General features: G+C 36.8%; 1 protein-coding gene across 1 annotated transcript in view; it reads left to right on the top strand.

The window, feature by feature from the left end:
- Positions 1-23,115, top strand: part of CCDC148 (coiled-coil domain containing 148) — a 265,897-nt gene that overhangs the window by 174,459 nt on the left and 68,323 nt on the right. Inside the window, exon 11 of the mRNA XM_061184011.1 lies at positions 12,455-12,595. Within this exon, the coding sequence (XP_061039994.1) occupies positions 12,455-12,595 (141 nt within the window). The remainder of the gene's footprint in view (positions 1-12,454; positions 12,596-23,115) is intronic.

Raw genomic sequence — 23,115 nt, 5'->3', positions numbered from 1 at the left:
CCAGCCCCCTTTCCTTGCTTTTGATATTTGCCTGGCCCCAACAGATATTTGGGGAGCCATTGAAAGGCTTGAGGCAGTGGAGTAATATCAGATTTTTCATTATAAAAGGATTTTTCAGGCATGATGTGGAGGATGGACTGACATGGGATAAATCTGAAAGTGGGGAGTCCAGTTAGGACTAATTCTCAAAGTCTAGGAAAGGATGATGAAAGTTTAACTGAACTTAGTAGCTTTGGGGCTGGAGGTGTCATAAAGGAGTCTAGACATATTAAGGAGGATTTAGTGACAGAATGGGAAGGGTATTGGAGAGAAAGGAGTCTAGAGTGGCTCTTGGCTTGGGCAACGGGGTGATGATCTATGATGCCATCAACCTGGGTAGGGAATACAGGTTCTAAAGGAAGGATAGTGATTCTGTCTTTGAATGTGTTGCTTTTAGAGGGCTGTGGGTTACCCAGTAAGCAGTTGGAAATATGGATCTAGAGCCATGGAATTGGGAGTTGTGACCACATTCATGGTACTGGAGGCCCAATGGGCTGAGTGTAAAGGAAAGAACCAAAAAGAAAAGCCTGGGAACACCAGAGGTGGGTCCAGCTAGCACATGAAGATGTATAATCAGTGTTATTAATTCTGACATCTTATTAACTCTTAAATATTCTTTTATTCAATGATAGAGACCTTTTCTTATTAATTTAAAAGAATATGTCTCAATTTAAGTGCTAATGGCAATATTATTCAAGGATTAGAGCCTCTCCCTATGTGATCCATGGAATGTGCATGACAAAGGAATCACACATGAGAAACCTGGAATGCCATAACTCATCTGACTCCCATGAAAAGGCAAAACAGTTTTAAACCTAAAAAATCCCCAAGACATTTGCATATAATGATGTATAGAATTATTGGTCAGTTACATTAGCTCTGTAGTGACAGATAGGATCTTTTTTCTAGCTGGGAGTAAATATCTATACGCAGGAAACTTGCAATAGAACATAGACTTAAAAGACCAAATTCAAATTTCTAAATCTCCTGGCATAAGTAGCAGTTAGATTCACACCATCATGCTTTATATCTTCTGTTTAATATGTTTTTATGGATTAGGACAGAGTTGTCTCCTTGGCTGAATAGTATATAATTTTTTATAAGGGGTCATAGCTATTCCTTCAAGAAATGTGTACAGAATAAGTAATTAGAAGGTTGGGGAAATTGGAGGAACATATAAATGAGCTGCAGTGGAGTTGTCATTTAGAAGCAAAACTGGTTCAATCTTGAACATAAAACAAATGAATTCAAAATAATGCAGATTGTTCTAGTTTTTTATCTGCTCAGAACATTCATTTCAGAGGTTTACCAAGACTTTATGGAAAAGAATAAGATTTCCCATCTCCACGAACATATTGTAATATCAGTATAGCATCCTGCCTCTTTCTTAGTATCTATTTGGAAAAAGTTCAAGGTGACAGGATTTATCATCTTGTGCGTGCTCAGGGAATTGATGTCTGTAACTTCCGTTAGCATTTTTGGGGATCATCTGGGTGAGCCCCCTTTGCATGCATATAATGGTTCCTTAATTTTTCATCTTACCTTTTATCTTCCCCTCCTCCCTTTTTTTCTTATTGCTTTTATTTTTCCCCTAAGAAGATATTGCTTATTTTTTCTGATATGTTCTGACTGTTCTTTCTGCAGGAAGGCATTCAGGCAATACGCATAAATCAATATGCACTATATCTAGTTTGAAATATTTATTGCTGAATAACACACTAAGTGAAGGGGGGTTTTGCTGATGATAATGGAAGTCACTTTATGATTATTCCCAGTTAATCTTCTTGTGATCTCCACTTCTCTTCTTGGCCCCCCTTTATAAGTAAGATGTAATGAGTTTGTGTGAAGAGATTAAAAGTATTGCCAAGTTCTTTAAATTATCTGTTGTTGATTCTGTGCTATATCTAGAAAGAACTGTGTTGATAAGTAAGAAAACTATTCTCATTGATGGCTTCCTATTTGGGTCCTATGAGTTAGGAAATCCATAAACTGTAATCACTTTTTATCACACTCTATAATCACTTTCCTTAATTTTTGTTCTCAGCAGTGGTCTCCACTTCATAGCTCCAAAATTATCTTATTCTCATAAAAAAAAAAGTCTATTCCAGTGGTTACTGATCTATGAGCATTTCTCTTGAGGTTTTATTCATTAAAATAATAACTCTAAGGGAAAATTATCAGAGCTTTGAGGTATATGGTTATGCTAGTATAAACCTGTGAATTTAAAAATAGTTTACTAATACTTATTTACATTATATAATACATATCTCCCTCTTTCTCCCTATAGACAGCATACCATCCTAATTATAGGAAAGGATTCTAGATAAGTCATCCTCCTTTCTGTAATCTATTTCACTTGCATTAATTAGGCAAATGCCTTGTTAGGCAAATGTGCTAAATATTTTATTTGTGTTTTATTTTTAACCATAGCCCAAGATAAGAAAGCTCAAATTGCGGAATCAAAAGTGTAGTCATATCTGGGGTTGGTGGCTTTGTGGAAAATCCCTGATACTGAAATTAAATTTAGGGCTCAGCAGAAAGTTATCTCAACTTTCTTGCAAGATGTTTGTTAGATCACAGATATCTTTAATAATGACTTTTACAGAGTACCTTCTATGAATTTAGCATTGTAGTTGATTTTGTAGATTACAAAAATTGTCTAAACTTTGACCTCAGAATATAAGAAGCATATAATCTAGTTGGGAACTGGGATATGTATGTGAAATGGCTAATTAACAAAACCTTTTTTTTTTCTTTTTTAAAATCTGAGATATAATTGACATAATTTTGTGTTAATTTTAGGCATACAGTATAGTGATTTGAAATATGTACATATTGCATGAAATGATTATCACAATAAGTTTAGGTAACATTCACCACCACATGTAATTACTATTTTTTTCTCTTGTGATGAGAACTCTTAAGATTTACCCTCTCAGCAGTTTTCAAACATACAATACAGTATTGTTAACTATAGTCACTATGCTGTACATTATATCCCTAGGACTTATCTTATAACTGGAATTTTGTACCTTTTGACCCCCTTCACCCATTTTGACACTCCCTACCCCCTGCCACTGTCTCTGGCAACCACCAATCTGTTCTCTGTATCTAAAAGTTTATTTTTTGGTTTGTTTTTTGTTTTAGATTCCACATGTAAGTGAGATCATACAGTATTTGTCTTTCTCTGTCTGACTTATTTCAGTTAGCATAATGCCCTCAAGGTCTATCTGTGTTGTTGGAAATGGCAGGGTTTCCTTCTTTTTTATGGCTGAATAATATTCCATTGTATTTGTGTACCACATTTTCTTTATCCATTCATCTGTCAATGGACACTTGGGTTGTTTCCATGTCTCAGCTATTTTAAATAATGCTGCAATAAAGTTGGGGGTATAGATATCTTTTCAAGATAGTGATTTCATTTCCTTTGGGTAAATACCCAGAAGTGGAATTGCTGGATTGTATGAAAGTTCTATTTTTAATCTTTTGGGAACCTCCATACTGTTTTCCGTAGTGGCTGCACCAATTTACATTCCCACCAACAGTGTACAAGGGTTCCCTTTTCTCCATGTCCTCTCCAACACTCATTAATTCTTATCTTTTTGATGAGAGCCATTCTTACTCATTCAACCAAGAAATATTCATTAAGCACCTACTTTGGGTGAGGCACTGTTCCAGGAGTGGGGTTAGAAAGTAAAAAAGGCCAAGTCTCTGCTGTCATGGAGTTTAAAGTATAGTGAGAAACAATGATAAGAAAATAAATCAACTGATCAATAATATAATATTTTCCAGTTTTATTGAGAAATAATTGACATACCTCACTGTATAAGTTTAAGGTGTACAGCACGATGGTTTGATTTACATTTATTGGAAATGATGACCACAATAGGTTTAGCTGTCCATCATCTCATATAGATACAAGAGAAAGAAAAAAAGTATCCTTTTGTTGAGAAATCTTAGGGTAATAATATAATTTTATATAGTGATAAGTGGAATGAAGATAAAGCAAAGTAGTTAAAGAGTGCTTGGATGTCATCTGTTTTTAGACACTATCAAGGATGCATATCAGAGATTGGATTGACAAATGGTGGAGAAGTCATTAGGAAGGGGCCCTGAATGACCTTGAAGGACAGATGAGCAGGAGTGAGGGCTTCTTGGGCAAAGGCCAGTGACAGAGATAAACATGGGTGTGTAGCAGTAGGGAAGAGAGGAAGAGACAGAGGAGGAAGAGGAAGGTCTGGCCTATTTGCTCTGGGGAATAATAGGAAATAAAGTCATATGAGTGAGGTCAAGTTCACATATGCCTTAAAAGATTGAGTCCTCCTTTGAATAAGGTGATGTCCAAATAAATAAATGGCCATAGGAGCCACTTGAAATGGTGGCAAATGCAAAGCCACTGCTATTAGAATCATGTGTAAGGGAGCAAAAATATGTGAAAATCCAATAGACAAATATCTACTGAATGGGTTGAATCAAAATGACACTGAAGTCAGGAAAGTCAGCTAGAAAGCAATCGCAGCAATCCAGGAATATAGTAAATATTTGTATAGCATTTATGCTTTCTTATCTCATTTATTCACCCATTCAAACATATTTATTGAGCATCTATTAGGTGTCAGGTGGTGTGTAAGGCACTGGAGATACCATGGTGAGCCAATCAGATATGGTCCCTTCTTCATGGAGATCACAGTCTAGTGGGGTAACAGACACTGGTAATGTAATCACAGGACTGAATGTCTGATTTCAAACTGTGGTAAGTACATTGAAGAAAAAGTAAACAATGTTATGGGAGCATGCAGCTAGAGGGCTTTATCTCCTATAGGGTGAGTGGGTAAGGCTTCCCTGACAGACACTGGAGCTGAAATCTGGGACTAAGTATTGATTAGGAAAATGTGTGGATGAGGCAAAGAGGAGGGGAGGAGCATTCCAAGCAAAGGAAATGGCATGTTCAACATCCACGTAGCTGGAGGAAATGTGGCTTGTTTAGGGGCTGGATGATGGCCAGGGCTCCTGGAGCAAGAGGGTGAGTCTGTGATTGGTATGAGGTTAGGAGTTGGGGCTGCAGACATAGGCAGGGCCAAACCCTAGAGGTCTTGTAGTCCATAGTTCGGAGTTCATACTTCACCCCAAGAGTGCTGAAAACCATTGAAAGTGTAGGAAGTGAGATAGGGGTGTGGGCAGGGAATGAAACCAGAGTGGATGCAGGATATATCCGGGTAGCACTAGGATGGGAGCCCTGAAGATGGAATCAAATGTGGGTCCAAGTGATAGTCAGATGCACAGTCTACAGGACTTGGTAATGGATTATATGTGGAGTGTCAGGGACAGACAGTGTCAGGATGATTCCTGAGTTTCTGGCTTGTGCAAATTGATGGTATTTGCACAGCAATCCTGTAAGGTGTGTGTCATTGTTATCCCATTTCACATTATTCAGAAGTTACGGGTGGTTAAACAATGTACCCCAGGGAATACCATTAATAAGTCACAGGGGTAGTAGGACTCAAGGTTTCTGACTTCAAAACCTGGGTTCTCTCATCATGCTTCTGGGTTGATTGTATTATAGAAGGAATAAGGACTGTGGCTTAATGATGGCAACACAGTAGCTTTGGTCTTTATATCAGAGAGCCATAGAATCTCAGCATTGGAAGCGATTATAGAGAACATCCTGCTGTGTTTTTCAAGCTTCTTTCACTGTGACCTACAGTGAGAAATGTATTTTACATCACAAATGAATACACAACACACACACAGATACATACACATAATGGAAATTAAAATTTCTTGAAACAGCATTACTGTAATGACATGAGATGCTCTCTGATATTTTCTTCCATAAAGAAATGCTAGTTCCCATCCATAAAATTTATTTCATTATCCACTAATGTGTTGTAACCCTTTGTTTGAAAAACCGATTTAGTTTTCATTTTTCAAAGAGGATTTGAGGCCCAGAAATGGGAAATGGTTTCCCTAGATCTCATAGCCAGCAGGCAAGTGATTTCCTGACTGTTAGCGCCATTTTCTGTCTCCATTATACAATCTGGCTTTGTCAGCTTCGTAAATAAAATAGACTGATAGGTTTGTAACTTTTGTCTCTTAGGAAAAAATATATGTTGATAGTTTTCCACTTATTAACATTTAGTTGGTTTCTTCCTCTGCAAGTCTTGTTTTACACTAAGGTTAAGACGCTCTGGGACCCAATTAAATGAAACTTTGCAAGATTTTATTTGAAAAGAAAAGGACATGAAACAGTCAAGATAATAGTGCATAATCATTGAGATTCTGTAAAGGACTGATAAAAAGTCACAGAAAATGGAAAGTAGTTATCAAAGAGAAGTGATAAAAAATGCACTTATGAAGTCACCCAAGAAACCAAAGGACAATTGTGAAACCAAGAGGAAAAGCCAAATCTTTCTGCTAAGCAAAAATGCTAAGAAGAGTATAGAAAACTTTAATAATGTATGCGAAATCACAGGTACTGTATTTCATGAGTGGAGTTTAAACATAAATGGAACACATAAGATAAAAAAGCTTAGTTAAGTAATATTGAAAATTGGTTGGACATGTGGAAAATTTAATGGAACTATCACACTGTTGAAGATTTAATAAAATGAAAATTTGAAGTTTACTCAGCTGAACTGAATTTAGAAGCTTATAGAAACATTTAAGGAGAAGACAGAAAAGGATTTGCTTGACACTTTTTTGGACACGTCCTCTAACATTGCTAGAAATAGGAATTCATTGTTGAAAATCCTGACAAGGTTTTCTGGATATTTTCCCTGAGGCAATCAGAGGTAGAGCTTGGGAATCCTGGAAACAGCTATGACCAGGAAAGCAAGGATCTGTCATCACAGGGTGGAAGAGTCAGAAAATGGTAGCATGTCTGGGGAGGGTACCTTTCTTTCCAAAGACCAATCCAGTGGGGAGAAAGGGAAATACTGTCAATCTAACTCACAGGCATAGTCTCAGAGCCTTTTCCATGCATTTACCAACAAGTATTTCTTGAACCCTTACTAAGTACCAGATGCCATGCAAGGCTCTGGAGAGAGCCCATGAATAAAACAAATCTGGTCCCTGTCCTTAAGAAGTTTGTAGCCAGGTGTGAGATATAGGCAAATCCAAATGATTCCATGCTGATGTGTGCTGTAATACAGGAGAGGGGCAAGTTGCTAGGGAAGTAGGGAAGTAGGGAAGTAGGGAAGAGGCAGCTGACCTGGACATGGTAAGTTAGGGAAGGCTTCCTGGAGCAAATGATGACTAAGCTTAGGGTTGAGTAGGATAAGGAGAAGTTAGCCAGATGAAGCGTGAAGAAGGTAGCTTGCTTGTTTCAAGGATTACTTCACACCATGTGCTTAATGCCTTTATAAAGCATAGGCCCGGCACACAATAAGCCCTCATATATGGCAGTTTTTAATATTTTATAATCATCAGTTACAGGCACTGGTCAATGGTACTTTTCCCATATAAAACAACACACATGATACAATCGTCCATAAATAATGACAGGTAGAATTCACAATTAATGTTTAATTGTCTGTTATTATTTAACAGGCTTATAAAACACTGACATTCCTCATTGCAGTTCATTTTGCTTGAAGAAGACAATTGCGGAGCATGCCATATTGTGGTCTCTCTATATAAGGAAAATATAAAATAGAATCAGAATATTAGGACATAAAGGAAGTATAGCACTCACCTGATCCAGTCCTCCCCTTTAACATGCGAGAAAACTAGGTTAGCCATTTGCTCAAAGTAACATTGTTGTCAGTTAGTGGCAGAGAGAAGACAAAAAAGCTGGTATTCTGACCAGCAGTTCAATACTCATTTCCTTTATACTGCATCGCCACTTAGAGTTATTTTCAAAGCTTTCAATTTTGATGTAAAATTGTGTTAATATTGTTGCCTTGATGTTAATTTCCACTATTGCCTTTGAAGTTTTCATGGGCTTCATTTTGTGTTTTTCTAGTACTTTATTCACCCTGAAAATATGTAAGTTAATTAATTTCCCTTGAACCATTTAACTTTTACATTAAGAGCAAGGGATACATATAATACTACTAACCATTTTCATTTTAAATCCTTAATTTATTATTTGCAACAGATGAACATATTTTAAACTTCATTTGTTCTCTGTTAGGTTAAGGTTTCATTCAAAGACTGTATTAACTAAAGAACTGGGAAAATGTCCTGTAGTTAATAATCTAAATAATGCTTTCCTTATAATGCGCTCCTGACTGCCACTGTGGTAATGTTCTTTTGTGACTGCTAAACTTGCATTTGTTTCATGATTTATGGTGTGTGGCCCATTTAAAAAACTACCATAATCTTATCTTTTCTGGAGAACAGGAGAAACATCATTTAGACTTGCAAATGACAAGGAGGGCAATTGGGTAAATTGGTGGATAAACTGGGTTACCTGAGTTTTATTGGTCTGGTTATTTTCTTGCTATACTTACCTTTGGAAACAGAAATCTTGACCAGTTATAAGTATTTGCTTATATTTGGCTTCATAAATCATATGACATCACATGTGCAAAGGTCATTCAATGATAATTCCTATAAATTAGTCTTAAGTCAAAAGGTGAGAAGACTAGTTCCAAAACACAAACCTCTTTCTACTGAAATTTATAGAAATAGTCTCAGTACTCGGAAAGGATGAATGTATGCTATTTTTCTTTACATTAGTTCGCTGCACCTCTGGTCTCATTGTCTGAGAACCTTGAGACTACAGTGTTTTATTATACAAATCTCTTTGGACATACATTATATTTTATGGTTTATTTTGTTTTTTTACAAAAATTTTAGTATGGAAAAATGTAAAAACATACAAAATCTGTCATCACTCAACCTCAACAATTATCAGCTTATCAGTCAAATACCCTTACATACTCTCCCATGCCCACTGGATAATAGTTAGCAAATCCCCAAATATCATATCATTTCATGTGTATTTCAGTATATATCTCTAAAATTAAAGACTCTTTAAAAAAAATAACCGTACTATGATCATACCTAAAAACTTTAACAATTTCCATAGTAGTATCAACTAACTAGTCAATATTGAAATATCTCTAATTGTTTCAAAATTTTTTTACATTTGGTTTATTCAAATCAGAAACCAAATATTGTCCACATATTGCATTTGGCTGATAATGTTTCTTAAATCTCTTTTAACTCATATTTTCCCTTCCTTCTTTTTTCCTTGTAATTTGTTAAATCCTTGAAAGTTTTTCAAATTTCAATTTTGCTGATTGTATTCCCATAGTGTTCTTTAATGTGTTTTTCCATTGACTGAATTTTCTGTAAACTGATAGATAGGTCTAGAGATTTGATCATATTCATTTTCATATTTTGGCAAGAATGGTTCAGGAGAATGTTGTATACTTATACCAGGATGCCAAAATGGCTGCTTGTTTCTCTGTGATGTTAAGATTATTCAGTGTTTTCAACAGTTGTCAGCCTGATCCATCCATTATAACGTTTCCTATCAGCTGTCAAAATGAAGTTTTTAGTAGCAATTGATGATCATGAACGAGGATCCATTATTTCATTATGTGTTGCAATATGGTATATTCTCATGCTATCATTTCTTTTTTATTTATTTGGTTCCATTTTAAAATGTTATTTTGGTAAATTAAATAGGTACTAATTGAGCACCTATGATGTGCTAGCACTCTGCTAGACAGTATAAGGGGAAAACAAAATACATATATATCATGGACTCTGCTCTAAATGAAAATAGAAACATTATGCTCAAAATGATTAGAGAACAGTTATCATATGGTAAGTGAAATAAAAGAGAGATGAGTGTGGGTTGGAGAATGTTTCATGGAAAATGTGAGACACGTGCTGGACCAAGAAGCACTTTATGAAATAGGGGGGAACAGAGGGCATTTCAGGTGGGGGAATAGTTTGGGTCACGCCATGAGGCTAAGAACAAGAATGGTGGTATAAGGAAAGGCACAGGAAAAAACCTACCTAGAGATTACACATTAGCTAGGTTAAAGTAGGGCATTGGTTGGAAGTGAGAAAGCTAAATTATTTAGGTCATATTTGAAGAAATTGACATCACCCCATGAGCTTTCTGGTATTGTTCTAAATACATTTGGCACATAGACTTTGGGTGGACTAGGAAATTACAGCAAAGTGGCTTAGGGAAATTCAATAGTCTAGAAGTTGATTTGTTATAAATAAAAGCTCATCTGAGCTTAAGAAATATAAGATTGTTCAAGTAAGAGATAAAATGTAAAGAATTAGTCATGTTGATAGATGTACATAGTAATAAAAATGGAAACTACAGAGATACTTGTGGTTTCACAGAACAAACAAGATTGTTTGAAAGAAGAGGCAGATGCACAGGGCTTGGTGTGAAGTTATGGCAAAGTTAAAGAAGTTGAGTTCAATTTTGGAAATGTTGTGTTTTGGGTGCACATACATACAACAAAGTCTTTAAGCATTTGTTAGGATGGGATTGCAGACAAAAATACAGAGTTGATATTGTACATTTTAGAGTCAGACCAACAGAAGTGATAGGTTAACTCATAGGAGAGGATGAGCACATCAGATAACGAACAGAGAGAGGCTGAGGTTGAGAAAGGATAGCAATACAGTTGGGGGTATAGGGTAGACACAGGAAGCAGGAAGAAGAGAAGAAGGTAGTATTCATTGGTGGAGGGGAGAACAGTGTTATAGCCGAGGAAGGAAAGAGTTTTAAACATGAAGAGATGGTTGACAGGGTTAAGTACCAACCATGAGGTTAAGGAAAGAGGGACCGAAAACTATCCTTTAGGTATTCAGGAGAGTGATCCCTGGCAACACTCGACAGGACACTTCATTTTGATAGAGCATGTTGCAGATGGAAGGTGGGTACAGAAAGGAATAGTTGGGAAGTAGGAGGTCAGGGCAGAAGGCATAGATGATCTTATTCTAGGAACAGGGTTCAAAACAGGAAGATAAATACGGCCAAGATAAGCAGTAGATGGGGAAACCTAAGTGTGCTTGAAAATCAAGGGTCTGAATTTCCTTGGTTTTTTGATAAATAGAGCAAAATATATTTTTAGAAAATAAACTTTGAATAATGAAAGTGCAAAAAGAGCTGAACTATTTAGTCATTTTAGCTCATATTTCTATGATATTTTATTTATTCACTTTTCACTTTATATATTACCATAATGAGTCATGCTTATATCAAATATGTAAGGCAAAGAGGTATTAAACTGAGAATGTTAGTTTCTTCCTTTTCCAAAAAAAATTTCTGCATACCTCTCCATCTCCCTGCTCTCTGCTTCGTTAGCTACGTGTGTACATGGAACATGTGTTTGTTTTTATTTTGTTAGTTTCATTGGTTTACTGCTTACAAAGATAATACATGTTTATTGTAAAAATGTCACTTGGCATAGAAAGGCTTAAGAATAAATTTTTTAAATTCCATGAAATGCTACTATTCAGAGATAACCAATATTATTGTTTTGGTAAACCTCCTTCCAAATCTCTTTCTATGTGTAGAATACATAGATGATAATTTATATTAATGAGATCATACTATAAATGTGGTTTTGCACCTGCTTTTTTGCATCTAATAATATGTTGTGGATATTTTCTATGTTGATGAATATGGAAATATAGATCCTTTTTCAATGGCAATCATTGTATGACGATACCATAATTAATTTAAGCTGTCTCTTGTTGCCAGACACTTAGACTCTTTCCAGTTTTTCTGTTTAAGCAGAACTGCAGTGAATATTCCTCATGGGTACATTTTTGTGCACTTGTCCAGTTGATTGTCTTCTTTGAATAACTTCCCCAAAGTGGGGTTGTGGGTCAAAGATTATGCATGTTTTCTATTGTGATATGTATTTACATATTGCCCGGTGTCCTCTAGAAGTGCTGTGCCAATTATACTTCTACCAATAACACCTGTCAGTACCCAGAAAGTTCTTTTAAATGTCTTAACATTTTTTTCATCTTCATTCAGGCTCATTTTATTCACTTACAAAAAATCAGGATGAAATATATCAGTAATTCTTAAAAGTTTTAGGATATTAGGACCATTTGAAAACTGTTGACCAGAAACTGGAACTATTGTTCCAGAAAATCACAGCTGTGCAAAAACACAAAACTTTTACATAATACTTATGAGAATTCACAGATCCTTTGAAGTCAATTCACAGACTCTTTAGGATTTCATTCCATGAATCCAAGTGAAGAATCTCTGAATGAGGTGATTTTAAAGTTGCTTTCTCCTTTTAATACTAACACACACACACATCTTACACATACATCACACACTCATGTGCACACAGAATTTTAATGTGTACTTGGAAAATCTTTGACATCTGCTTGATTCAGAACCTAGTCTCCTTGTGATCTGTGAAATCACTTGAGTGTGTATAGTTATTGGAATGAATTTCTATTTCAGGTTCTTCAGTGGCGAGCCCACCAGGAAGAGGTAGCAAGACTGGAAATGGAAATTTCTGCCAGAAGAAGAGAAAAGGAAGAGGAGAAAGAGAAACTGTGGAAGAAGAAGGAATTGTTACAAAGAAAAGAGAAGAAAAAAAAAGTATTTATACTGTTGCTGTGAATGTGTGAATGAATGTTTAATTGCCTGATTGAGATTTGATTGACCTTGGTGTTTGGCATGGAATCCTCATAAGCAGTTCTTAGAAAGATTCATAAGGTTCTAGTGGAGTCTTGCTTAAATATATTTGAGCTTCAAAGACATGGAGGAGAACCCACTTTATTGACCTTCACAAGCACAAGTACATGTGATTAGGAGAGATGCTGTAGATAAAGAAAAGATGGGGTTTGTGATTGCTGTTAAATCGTGTACTAAGTAGGGACATGGCAAAACCAGAGGTACTGGGATACCATTTTGGTTGACTGCAGTACAGCAAATGACTATCAAAAGATGTCCTTATTGGGAAAATACATTATACTGGGGTCAGTACAATTCATAGAATACCAAAAGGCCCTTTAAAGAATTTACTTCTTGGTTTATTATGTGTTAGATTGTTTGGTTTTTCATATTGATACAAATTCATCATCCTACTTTTGAACGAACATTTGTTTCCCAATCTTCAAAATATTAATCAAAACACTTATTTTTTTTAATTTTTAATTTTTTTTTTTTGGCTGTGCCATGCAGCTTGCGGGATCTTAGTTCCCCAACCAGGGGTTGAACCCATGCCCTCTGCAGTGGAAGCCTGGAGTCCTAACCACTGGACCGCCAGGGAATTCCCCAAAACACATATTAACAGCTTTAAAATGATTTCTGACAACCTGTGGAAAGTAAAACATATTCAGAGGAGATGTTTAAAAAATATATGGGATATTTGTTTAGATATTTTGTTTTTCCACACCACAAAAGTGATAGAATTTACAGTAAAAAATATTTTTCTTTAAGATTTTATGACTTCTGTGGAAATGATTCACAAAAGGCAATTTATGATCAACTCCATAACATAATGAAAGGAACTTCCATTAACCTGTACACCTGTATTGGCTTGATCTGCATGATATGTAAAATGTTTTCTTTTGGAGTTGCTTAAAGTGCTAAGAATGACTAATTCATGGTCCTTGATGAGTAAATTTTTGCTTTTTGTGAACACAATTGATACTTTACATGGTCAACCAAGTTTATAAAGCTCTTGTCTAGAAGTTTTTCCTTTAAAATTAAACATGAGGGGAAAAAAAGGCACTATGGTGTTTTAGCTAAAAGTCAGATTTCTGCATTTTATACTTCAGTTGCCATTATTATTGCTTGTTTTGTGCTCTTATATCAGCAAATTGGTGTAGAGTCAGCATGTGTAAAAAACAACACGTAGAGAAGTTATATGATTTTTGGCAAAGTAAGCTGCAAAGAAGACGTAATTTACAGTCTAACTTCTAAGGAAGTTGGGTGGTTTCATCAAGTCCCCATCAAGAGAGAAACTCATAAATATCAATCATGTTTCAAATAACATAGGTGAACTATACACATCTCTGTGGGAAAACTTAACAATTATTAACTGTTATGAAACTACATATCCTTAGAGATTTGTCATCTACCTGGACCCCTTTCATAGCCCTTCCTCTCTATGAATTAGTATAATCATGAAAAGTAACGTATTTTTAAGCATTTGTTTGCATGTAGTGTCATTTTAAGTGCCATATAAAGAGATTTAGATACAGTTCCGCTTTCTGGGAACTTACAAAGACAGTGAAAGAATACACAAGTTAGTAACTCAAGTATTGAGAATTGAAGTAAGTGCATTTCATTGTTAAATTAAATTTGAGTTGGGGAATTGGCATGGTTACACAGGAATGGATAGACAGACTGCTTGCTGTTTTCTCCTCAGTCTCTTAGATTTCTGGAAATGAGAGAGACCTTCATTAGCTTGCAGATAAGCTATTGACATTTGGCTTGAAATTTGGCCTGACACCAAAACAACAACAACAAAACAAACAGTGATGGAAAGAATAATTAAGCTCTAAGCCAAATTCATGGTCAATCTCTTGAAAGTGTATGAGCCCGAGGCTATATTTTATTTTATTTATTTTCTTTTAAAAATTATTTCTTACATTTAGAAAAAAAGTTTAAAATACAGAGATTGATGTAATAAATACATTAGTACTCATCACCTAGCATTGAAACTGTTGACATTTTTCATTCTGTTTCAGGTTTATTTTATTTTATAGATAAAGTTGAAGTCTTCTTTTGAGGACTTAACTCAGTACCATTTGCCTTCTTACCACACCAAAGGCAATCTCCATGAATCTTATTGCTATCTTTCAGGCTATCTATTTTTAACATATTTTAATATGTATTTCATTTCTCTTACTTCTCTCATGAATATTATCACACTGTATTATTCTGCAGCATGTACTTCTTCATTTACCCTTACATTTTGAGATATAGCCATGTTAATACACAGAGAGCTAGTTTATTCTTTTAATGGCTATATAGTGTTCCACTGTAGAACTAGGATACCATTTATCCCTTCTTTTAGTGGATGACATTTAAGTTTCTTAAGTTCTGTTCTTGAAAGTGTGCTGCAGCAGCCGCTTCATACATATTGACCAGGGCATGTATGCACAGCTTTCTCTAGGGTGTACCTGGGGTGGGAATCACTGTGTTGCAGGATTTGTATGTTTTCAACTTTATAAGACTTTTTTTTTTGACTTTATAAGACATTAAAACTATTCTTTTTGACTTTTGCCAATATGCTAAATGGGAACAGTATCTCAATGTTTTAAATTGGATTCTCCTGGTCACTTGTGAGATTGGAAATCTCATGTTTATTGGGCAGTTTTCTTCCTCTCTGAATTGCTTATTCATGCTTCTTGTCCATTGTCTATTTTTTCTTTATTTAATCTATAGATGTTCTTTATAAATTCTGAACATTGTTTCTTTTTATCAGTTACCTGAGTTGCAAATATTTTCTTTCATTGGTCATTTACCTTTAAATTTGCCTCAGTGTCTGTAGTTCCACGGAAATTTCAAATGATCAAATAATCTAAGTTCTTAAACTTTTTCTTTGTGAATTGTGCTTTCCTTTATGAACTATGACCTGGTAGTGAGAACATCTCTACAGAGAGCTTTTATGTTTGCCTCTCCTAAGGGCCCTATGCATTTTACTGGCCCAGGACCAGTTTGTATATTAACTTTGAGACTTGGGACCCATGCTGTGAGCTGGGAGTGGGTGCTGACTTAGCACTCATGCACAGCACTTGGGTTCTGCACTTGACCCTTTTCTTCCTCTGGTCCCAAGCAGAAAGTTAGCTCCTTTGTCACTCTCCTGGGGAGTGGTCACGGTGTAGCTAGTTTCCCTTGTGTGTATGGACAAGTCCTACATGACTTCTTGCTCTTCGTAGGTAGCTTGGTTCCTGCACCCATGTGCACAGGTCCCACAACTAACACTGAAGGCCTGGCCACCAGCTCCTCAGACGTATCTCAGGTCCAGTTCTCCCCAAGAGTCACTTGGCTTTGGCTCCTTCTCACTACTCTGACTTTGAGTTCCATCTTTATTTTCAGCACTGGGGCACTGGGTGTGTGTGTGTAGTTGTGGTATAGTTTGTCCAAAATTTCTGTGTTTAAAGTGGGAAAAAAGATTTCTATGTCAACTCAGACATACTGACCAAAGTTCTGACTACCTTTATATATACTAACCGCAAATCTAGATTCCCTTTGTTTTAACGATTTTACGTGTTGGAGACAAATTTTAGTTCTTCAGTGCTTAATAGAAGCTTGGCAGAAAACCCCCTACAGGCAGCCTCCCCCTGACTTGAGACTGGTTGCTTTATTACCTGGTGTTCTGTCTCTCCCCATCTACTGTTTCACTTGCCTGACTGTCTCTTCTCGTAAGAGAGCAGCAACAGAGGTAGAGAAACTATGCCATGTGTAAAACCCCACATTAGGATTTCTGAACAAGAGATCAGCTTTATCCTAATTCTTCTTCCCAGTAATTTGTCTTTTAGGAAATAATATTTTCTTTTTGCGGGAATAACATAATTTGTATCCAGTGGCAAAGTTTATCCTAGTAGGTGCCCAGCTCCTTGCAAATGTACATTTATTAGATCACTTTTTTCTTTTGTGCTTTAAAACTCTAGTTGAACATAATATTCACAGTTTTCATAGTTTTATCTCAAGACTCAAGGAAAGTTTTGATTCATAAGCTGTTAGGTGACAACGGTAATATTTCAGAAGCATCTCTCCACTTTTGCAATTGTCATGGTAAAATCAAGAGATGATGCCTTTCCATAAACTATCCCTAGGAGCTATTGTAAGAAACAAGATTACCATGCTAGATGAACCTCAAAATGCCTGGTATGTAATATTGGTCCCAGAACCACCCTTTTACTATATGTGGCTCTTTGGATGGCTTGAATAACAAAAAAATTGCTCTGCATCACAGCATTTTAGGAGGTTTTGTTGCTGCATGATGCTTGGCATTCTATGGGATCCAAGGCGAGGATATTTTCAGCCTTGCTCCCAAAATGGAGATTTTAAGCAAGGCTCACAGAAAAAGGAGACATATCCCTTCCTTGATTTATCGTGTCACAGTTCCCTCCCAATTTTCACCAACTCTGAATCCAGCATTGAAACCACTCATATTGCACAACTGAGGAGTGGGGAACATAGTCAGAAAAGTCATAATAACTCCACCAGCCATGTGACCTTCATCCTTACCTCAGAGATGTTTCTGGGGAGCCTCAAGTGACATTGCACCGGTAAATACCAACAGACCCAGTCTTCAGTAGAACCTTGGCACTTGGGTGCTTCCCCTTGTCCTCAGGTGACCTGGCAAACACTCAGAATTATATTCATCTGACAGATAACCAGGGAAGAGAGGAAAGAATCTAAAACAAAAGAGGGTAGGCTATCTTAATCAGAATGCAGGCGAAAGGGGTGGAACAGTACTACTTCTCAGAAGATTCAAGAAACTCTGTGCTTAGGAGGGAATCCAGAGTACATTCAGATCAAAGCCATTCTCTCGATGTGGGGATTTATGGGTTCTTATGAGAGTAATTCATCATGATATTATGAAATCTCTTCTCCAGTGTTTATCAATCTAATAATATACTGATCTAAAGAGCCAAGAGTAGAAAAAAAGGTGGACACAGAGAATGATAAAAAAAAATTCCCAGGTTTTAAACTCTGCTTCTTCAGGATTGTTGGGACTTAAAGGGGCCAATGAATAGCCCCATGACAGACAGGCTTCTAAGATGGGCCCCGAGACTTTCTGCCATCCAGGGATACATACCTGTATAATTGCCAGGACTGTAAATACCTAATTAGGTTATATTATATGGCACAGACAACGTTGAGAAAGGGAGATTATTTGGGTGGACTTGACCTAGTCACATGAGCCCTTTAAAAGCAGAGAGGTTTCTCTGGCTGGTCACAGGATGGGTAGCCAGAGATTTAAAGTATAAAAGGGACTTGACCCACTATTGTTGGCTTGGAGATGGAGGAGATCACATGGCAAGGAATGTGGGTGGCCCCTAGGAGATAAGAGTGGCCCTAGCTGACAGCCAGAAAGGAAAGAGGACCCTGTAACCTATAGTCCTATAATTGTAACAAACTGAATTTTGACAAAAAAAAAAAGAAAAAAAGAATGAGCTTGGAAGCAAATTTTTCTCTAAAGCTTCCAGATGAGAAATCAGTTTTGGCAACACCTTGATTTTAGCCTTGTGATGTCATGAGCAGAGAGCCCAGCCATGCCTTGCTGAACCTCTGACTTATAGGATTCTGAGGTAATAAGTGAGTATTGCTTTAAGTTGCTAAATTTGTGGTAGTTTGTTACACAGCAATTTAAAAAATCAATACAGATTTTGGTATCTGGACGTGAAATGCTACTATAACAAATACATAAAAATGTGAAAGTGTTTTTGGAGTTGGGAAGTGGAGAGAAGTTGGAAGAATTTTGAGGAGCATGATAGAAAAAAGACTAGAATGCCTTGAACAGACCATTAGCAGAAATATGGATGTTTAAGATGTGGCTGATAAGGGTTCAGAAGGAAGCGATGAACATATTATTGGAAACAGGAGAAAGGAGGATCACTGTTATGCAGTGGCATAAAGCCTAGGGAATTCTGTCCTGCAGTTAGATGGAAAACCTTCCTAAATAATGAACTTCATATGTAATGAGCTAAGAAGATTTCTAAGGTGTTGAAGATGCCACCTGGTTTTGTTTTTTGGGTTTTTGTGGGGTTTTTTGCTACTTATAGTAAAAAAGAGAGAGATAAATTGAGGGAAGAACTGTTAAACTAAAAGGAACCAGGACTTGATGCTTTGGGACACTCACCATCTATCCTAATGGCAAAAGACTCTAGAGTTAAGAGTTTGTTTCCAACAGCATGGCATAGGGAAAAGACTGAAAGTGTGAATGTACAACCCTTTGTTATAGCCTTGAAAAGATCAAAAGGTCAGTGTATCCATTCATATAAGCAACCCTTCCAAGAGATAAGGGGTGTTTCTCATAGATATTCTCAAACTAGAGAGCCTCAGAGAAGTTCAAGGGCAATTTCTCTCAGCCACATCAGCAGGAGGCCAAGAGAGAGAAGGGTTCATCTCAAAAAGACCTGTGTTTATTGGCTTTTTTCTAACAAGGTGAATCCCATAAAATCCACAAAGGCCCATTTGGTTCTTGGGGAACCAAATGTTCTGGGGAGCAGAGGGAGGGAGAGGGAGAGAGAAAGACTGATTGGTGTAACTGGATCCCACTTAGACTAAAATGACTTAAGATATACTGTCAGTTTATGTAATATACCACCGGGGACCAACTGAATTGTGAACACAAACAAAAAACACTGTGGCAACACTCAGTCATGCAGTGACATTCAGATGATCTCAAATTGGTTTACAACACTTTTTTACATTTTTATAAAATGGAGAATATGGAATATAAAAACTCTCATAGACTCTTTCGACCCTAAAAACATGTCTTTGAACCTCTCTGAACGCCAGTTTGACCTCTGCTCTAAAATCCACCCACCCGGATCTCTCACTGCAAACATCTCTGCAAAGGGACCACCTGCAACTAGAGCTGAAGTAGCCCCATCTGGCTGAGGACCAATCTGTTGAACTACTTCCCACCCTCTGTTTTGTGGTGCTCTCAATTACTAACTCCTAGAAATGTGATCTTGCAGTCAAAGTTTGAGCGGGTGTTTTTCTTTTAATTTTTGGTCCTTTTATTTGAAAATCTGATGAAATACCCAAAATATTGGCACCATAAAACCTAGTAGGTAAATTAACTATCAGGATAGTACAATGGTCAAAAAGAAAAGTTAGTTAACGTGTATTTTATGTAGAAATGACTCCAAAATAAACTGGGGGTTCAGACTTTATCTTCTAAATATTTAACCAGTCCTCTGAATGATATTGTATGAGTAAAGAAATGAATGCGGTATGGGAGAAAAGAAAATAAATCAAGGATCATATAATTTAAAGATATTCATAATGTTCCTTATTTTGTCATTAAAATTTAGAAATGAACATTAACATAGCTTATTAACTGATTATGACCTTCTAATATGAGTCTAAATGTAGGGTCAGCTCTCAGTATATGAGTCAATAGGTGATAGAAAAGTAGGATGGTAAATCCAAGAGGCTCACTTTTCTGGTTTCCATGTCTTTTAAAAGTGAAGATTTCCATTAGAACTTCTTTTTTAAAAGTGGAAATTATGGAATCTTCCTACTCTTTGTCAGGACACAATTTTAAGAAAAAGTCAGATGGAGGGAAAAAAATACCCTAGATGATCAAGAGACAGATGTATTTGTTTTTCTGTAAAAGATTTCCCAGTAGGCAGTTTTAAAAGTCTTAAAAATTAACTCCAGGTGTCAATTTTGGGCTGCATTTTCTGGCTAGGTCTTGATTTTTCACAGTGATATGATTTAATTAACAGACACCTATACAATGCTTGCTATGTGCAAGGCACTGTTCTATGTTCATTTAATCTTCTTAATAACCCTAAGGGGTGGGTACTAATATGATCTTCATTTTATAAATGAGGAAACAGAGACACATAGAGGGAATATAATTTCCCCAAAGTCACATAGCCATTAAGCAGTGCAATTAGGATTTGAACCCAGGAGGTCTAACTCCATCGTTCATGATTTTAAACACTGTGCTGTGCTGCCCATCACTGTGATTGCTGTTTGCTATTAATTTTGTGATTAATCAATTTTGAGAAAACTTGGTTTCAAACTATTTGCTTTAGGGTAATTTTCATGGCTTTGATCCTGTCCTAGTGTACTCAGAACTGTTAAATTGATAGGTAATTGATAATTTAAAATCTCTTTAGTAGTCTGCTTACTAGGAGTATTTCTTTCATGTTTTACAGGTACACACAGTCTGTCTTATTAATATTCTCTCAGGATTTCTCTCCTTGGGTTAATGAACCACTATAGCCAAAAACTTTACAAGAAGCCAGACCATTATGGTTTGATCACAGTTGAAGTGTCAAGTATAAGCAGGTTAAAAAAAAACAGAACAGCTTCATTGCCTCCTTGGTGTTGCTCTTTTGTTAAGTTGACTGAAGAAAATATTAACGATTTTGATTGTGATTTTTTTTTTTTTTTTTTTTTTTTTTTACCTCTCAATATCTTATTTCACAAGAAGAAAATTTCCACAGGCTTCCAACATTGCATCTACCAACCTATCAGAATCTGTACCCACTCCCCACCTTCCCTCCTTTCACAATGCATTAAGTATCTGTACTCCTGTCTGTGGCCAGCCCCTTCACTTATGCACAGAATCCTATTCCCTCTCTCCTACTCAAGGTCATCCAAATCTCTCTCCCACCACCACTTCCCCCTTTTATTCTAGATCTTTCCTATTAACCTATAAATATACCATTCTCACTTGTATTTAGAAACACACTCTCCCTTGACCTCATGCCTCCCCCGTTAAGAAAATCTCACCATCCTGTAGCCTCTACACACTGTCCTCGCTTCATCCCACCCACTGTCTCTTGAGCCATTTTGTCCCTCGACTCCAGCAAAGCTGTGCTTGTCAAGGTCATCAGTGATCTCCATGTTGCTAATTCCAGGGGTCTATTCTCAGTCCTCACTTTACTTGAACTATTAAGATGGAAGTGATCACTGCCTCCTCTTTGGAAAACTTGATATTTAGCTTCTAGGAAGCCATCCTCTGTTCTTTTATCTCACTGGGTTCTCTTTCTCCGTAAACTTGGATGGATCCTCCTCATCATTCTAAGTCTTGGAGTTCCCTGGGGCCTCAGTGCTCTAAGTATGTGTACTTTCTAGGGGATCTCAACCAATCCAACATACTTCATATGCCATTTATATGCTGACTCAAATTACCAATTAATATCTCTGGTCTAGATTTCTTTCTTGAACTGCAAACTCACACATCCCACTGCCTCAAATCTAATTTGACCCAAATGTAATCTCGTTTTTCTCTCCAAACCCACTCTTTCCCCCATATTCCTTTTCTCAACAAATGGAGTCCTATTCTCCCAGTGCTCAGGCCAAAAGCCTTGATATTTTGACTCTGTTTTCCCCCCTCACACCCTATACTCACACCCTTACCTATTGTCATGAATAGAAGGCTCTGCCTTCCAAATCAGAACTATTATAAACCTCTTACTCTTCTAATTCATTTCTCTGCCTCCTCCCTTTCCCTTCCCTCCCTCCCCCTCCATCGATTTCCCACACAACAGGCAGAGTGATGCTTTTAAAAGGCATTTCAGATTATGTCATTCCCCGCATTACGCTCAATATCTCTTGGATCTCATATCCTGCCACTTCCCCCATCACTCCTCCTGCTCCAGCCATCACAGCCTGCTTCTTCCTCCTCGAACACCCTAGCACATGTCCCCTTAGCCTTTTGCACTGGCTGTTCTTTCTGCCTGGAAGAGTCCTCCCCCAGATGTCTGTATAACTCACTCTCTCACTCCATTCAGGGTCCCGCTCAAGTGTCATCAAAGAGAATGTCTGTCCTTGACTACCACACTTAAAATAGCATCCTCCTTCCTTGTCACTCTGTCCATTTACCCTACTTTATTTTTTTCTTGGCATTTATTGTTCCTCTGACATCTCTTTATTTATTTATTGACCGTCTTCTCTTTCTCTTCTAGAATGTAAGCCCTGTAAAAAGGGGGGATTTGTCCATTTTCTTCATTGTTTTATCTCCAGTGCCTGACACAAGGCACTCAATAAATATTGTTTGAGTGAATGAATTTAATGAATGAGCAGAATACAACTGTACTTTGATGTTGAGATATAGAGGAAAATATGCCAAACTAGGAGGCCCTAACAAGGTGGATGACCTTGGGCAAGCTGTGTAGGCTCTGCAGGATTTTCCCTCCCCAATTGTAAAATGAGGTGTTTGAATTAAGTGATTGCTAAAATCACCTCAGCTCTAAGAAGTCATGATTGAATGAATCTGAGGTTTGATTACTTTTCACTTTTCACTCTCCCTGACACTTCAGGCTTTGAAATACAACATCCTCAGTATATATACTCCCTTTTTAATGAATAGTGAAAAGAGAGAAATTAAACAAGATTACAGACAAATTCATTTTAGCAATATCAACATATGACACGATCATTATGTAATACTTCAATGCCCAGAC

Source organism: Eubalaena glacialis, chromosome 1, assembly GCF_028564815.1.
Source record: "Eubalaena glacialis isolate mEubGla1 chromosome 1, mEubGla1.1.hap2.+ XY, whole genome shotgun sequence".
Classification (NCBI taxonomy): Eukaryota; Metazoa; Chordata; class Mammalia; order Artiodactyla; family Balaenidae; genus Eubalaena; species Eubalaena glacialis.
The sequence above is the reverse complement of the archived record's forward strand: the minus strand, read 5'-3'. Positions and strand labels throughout refer to the sequence as shown.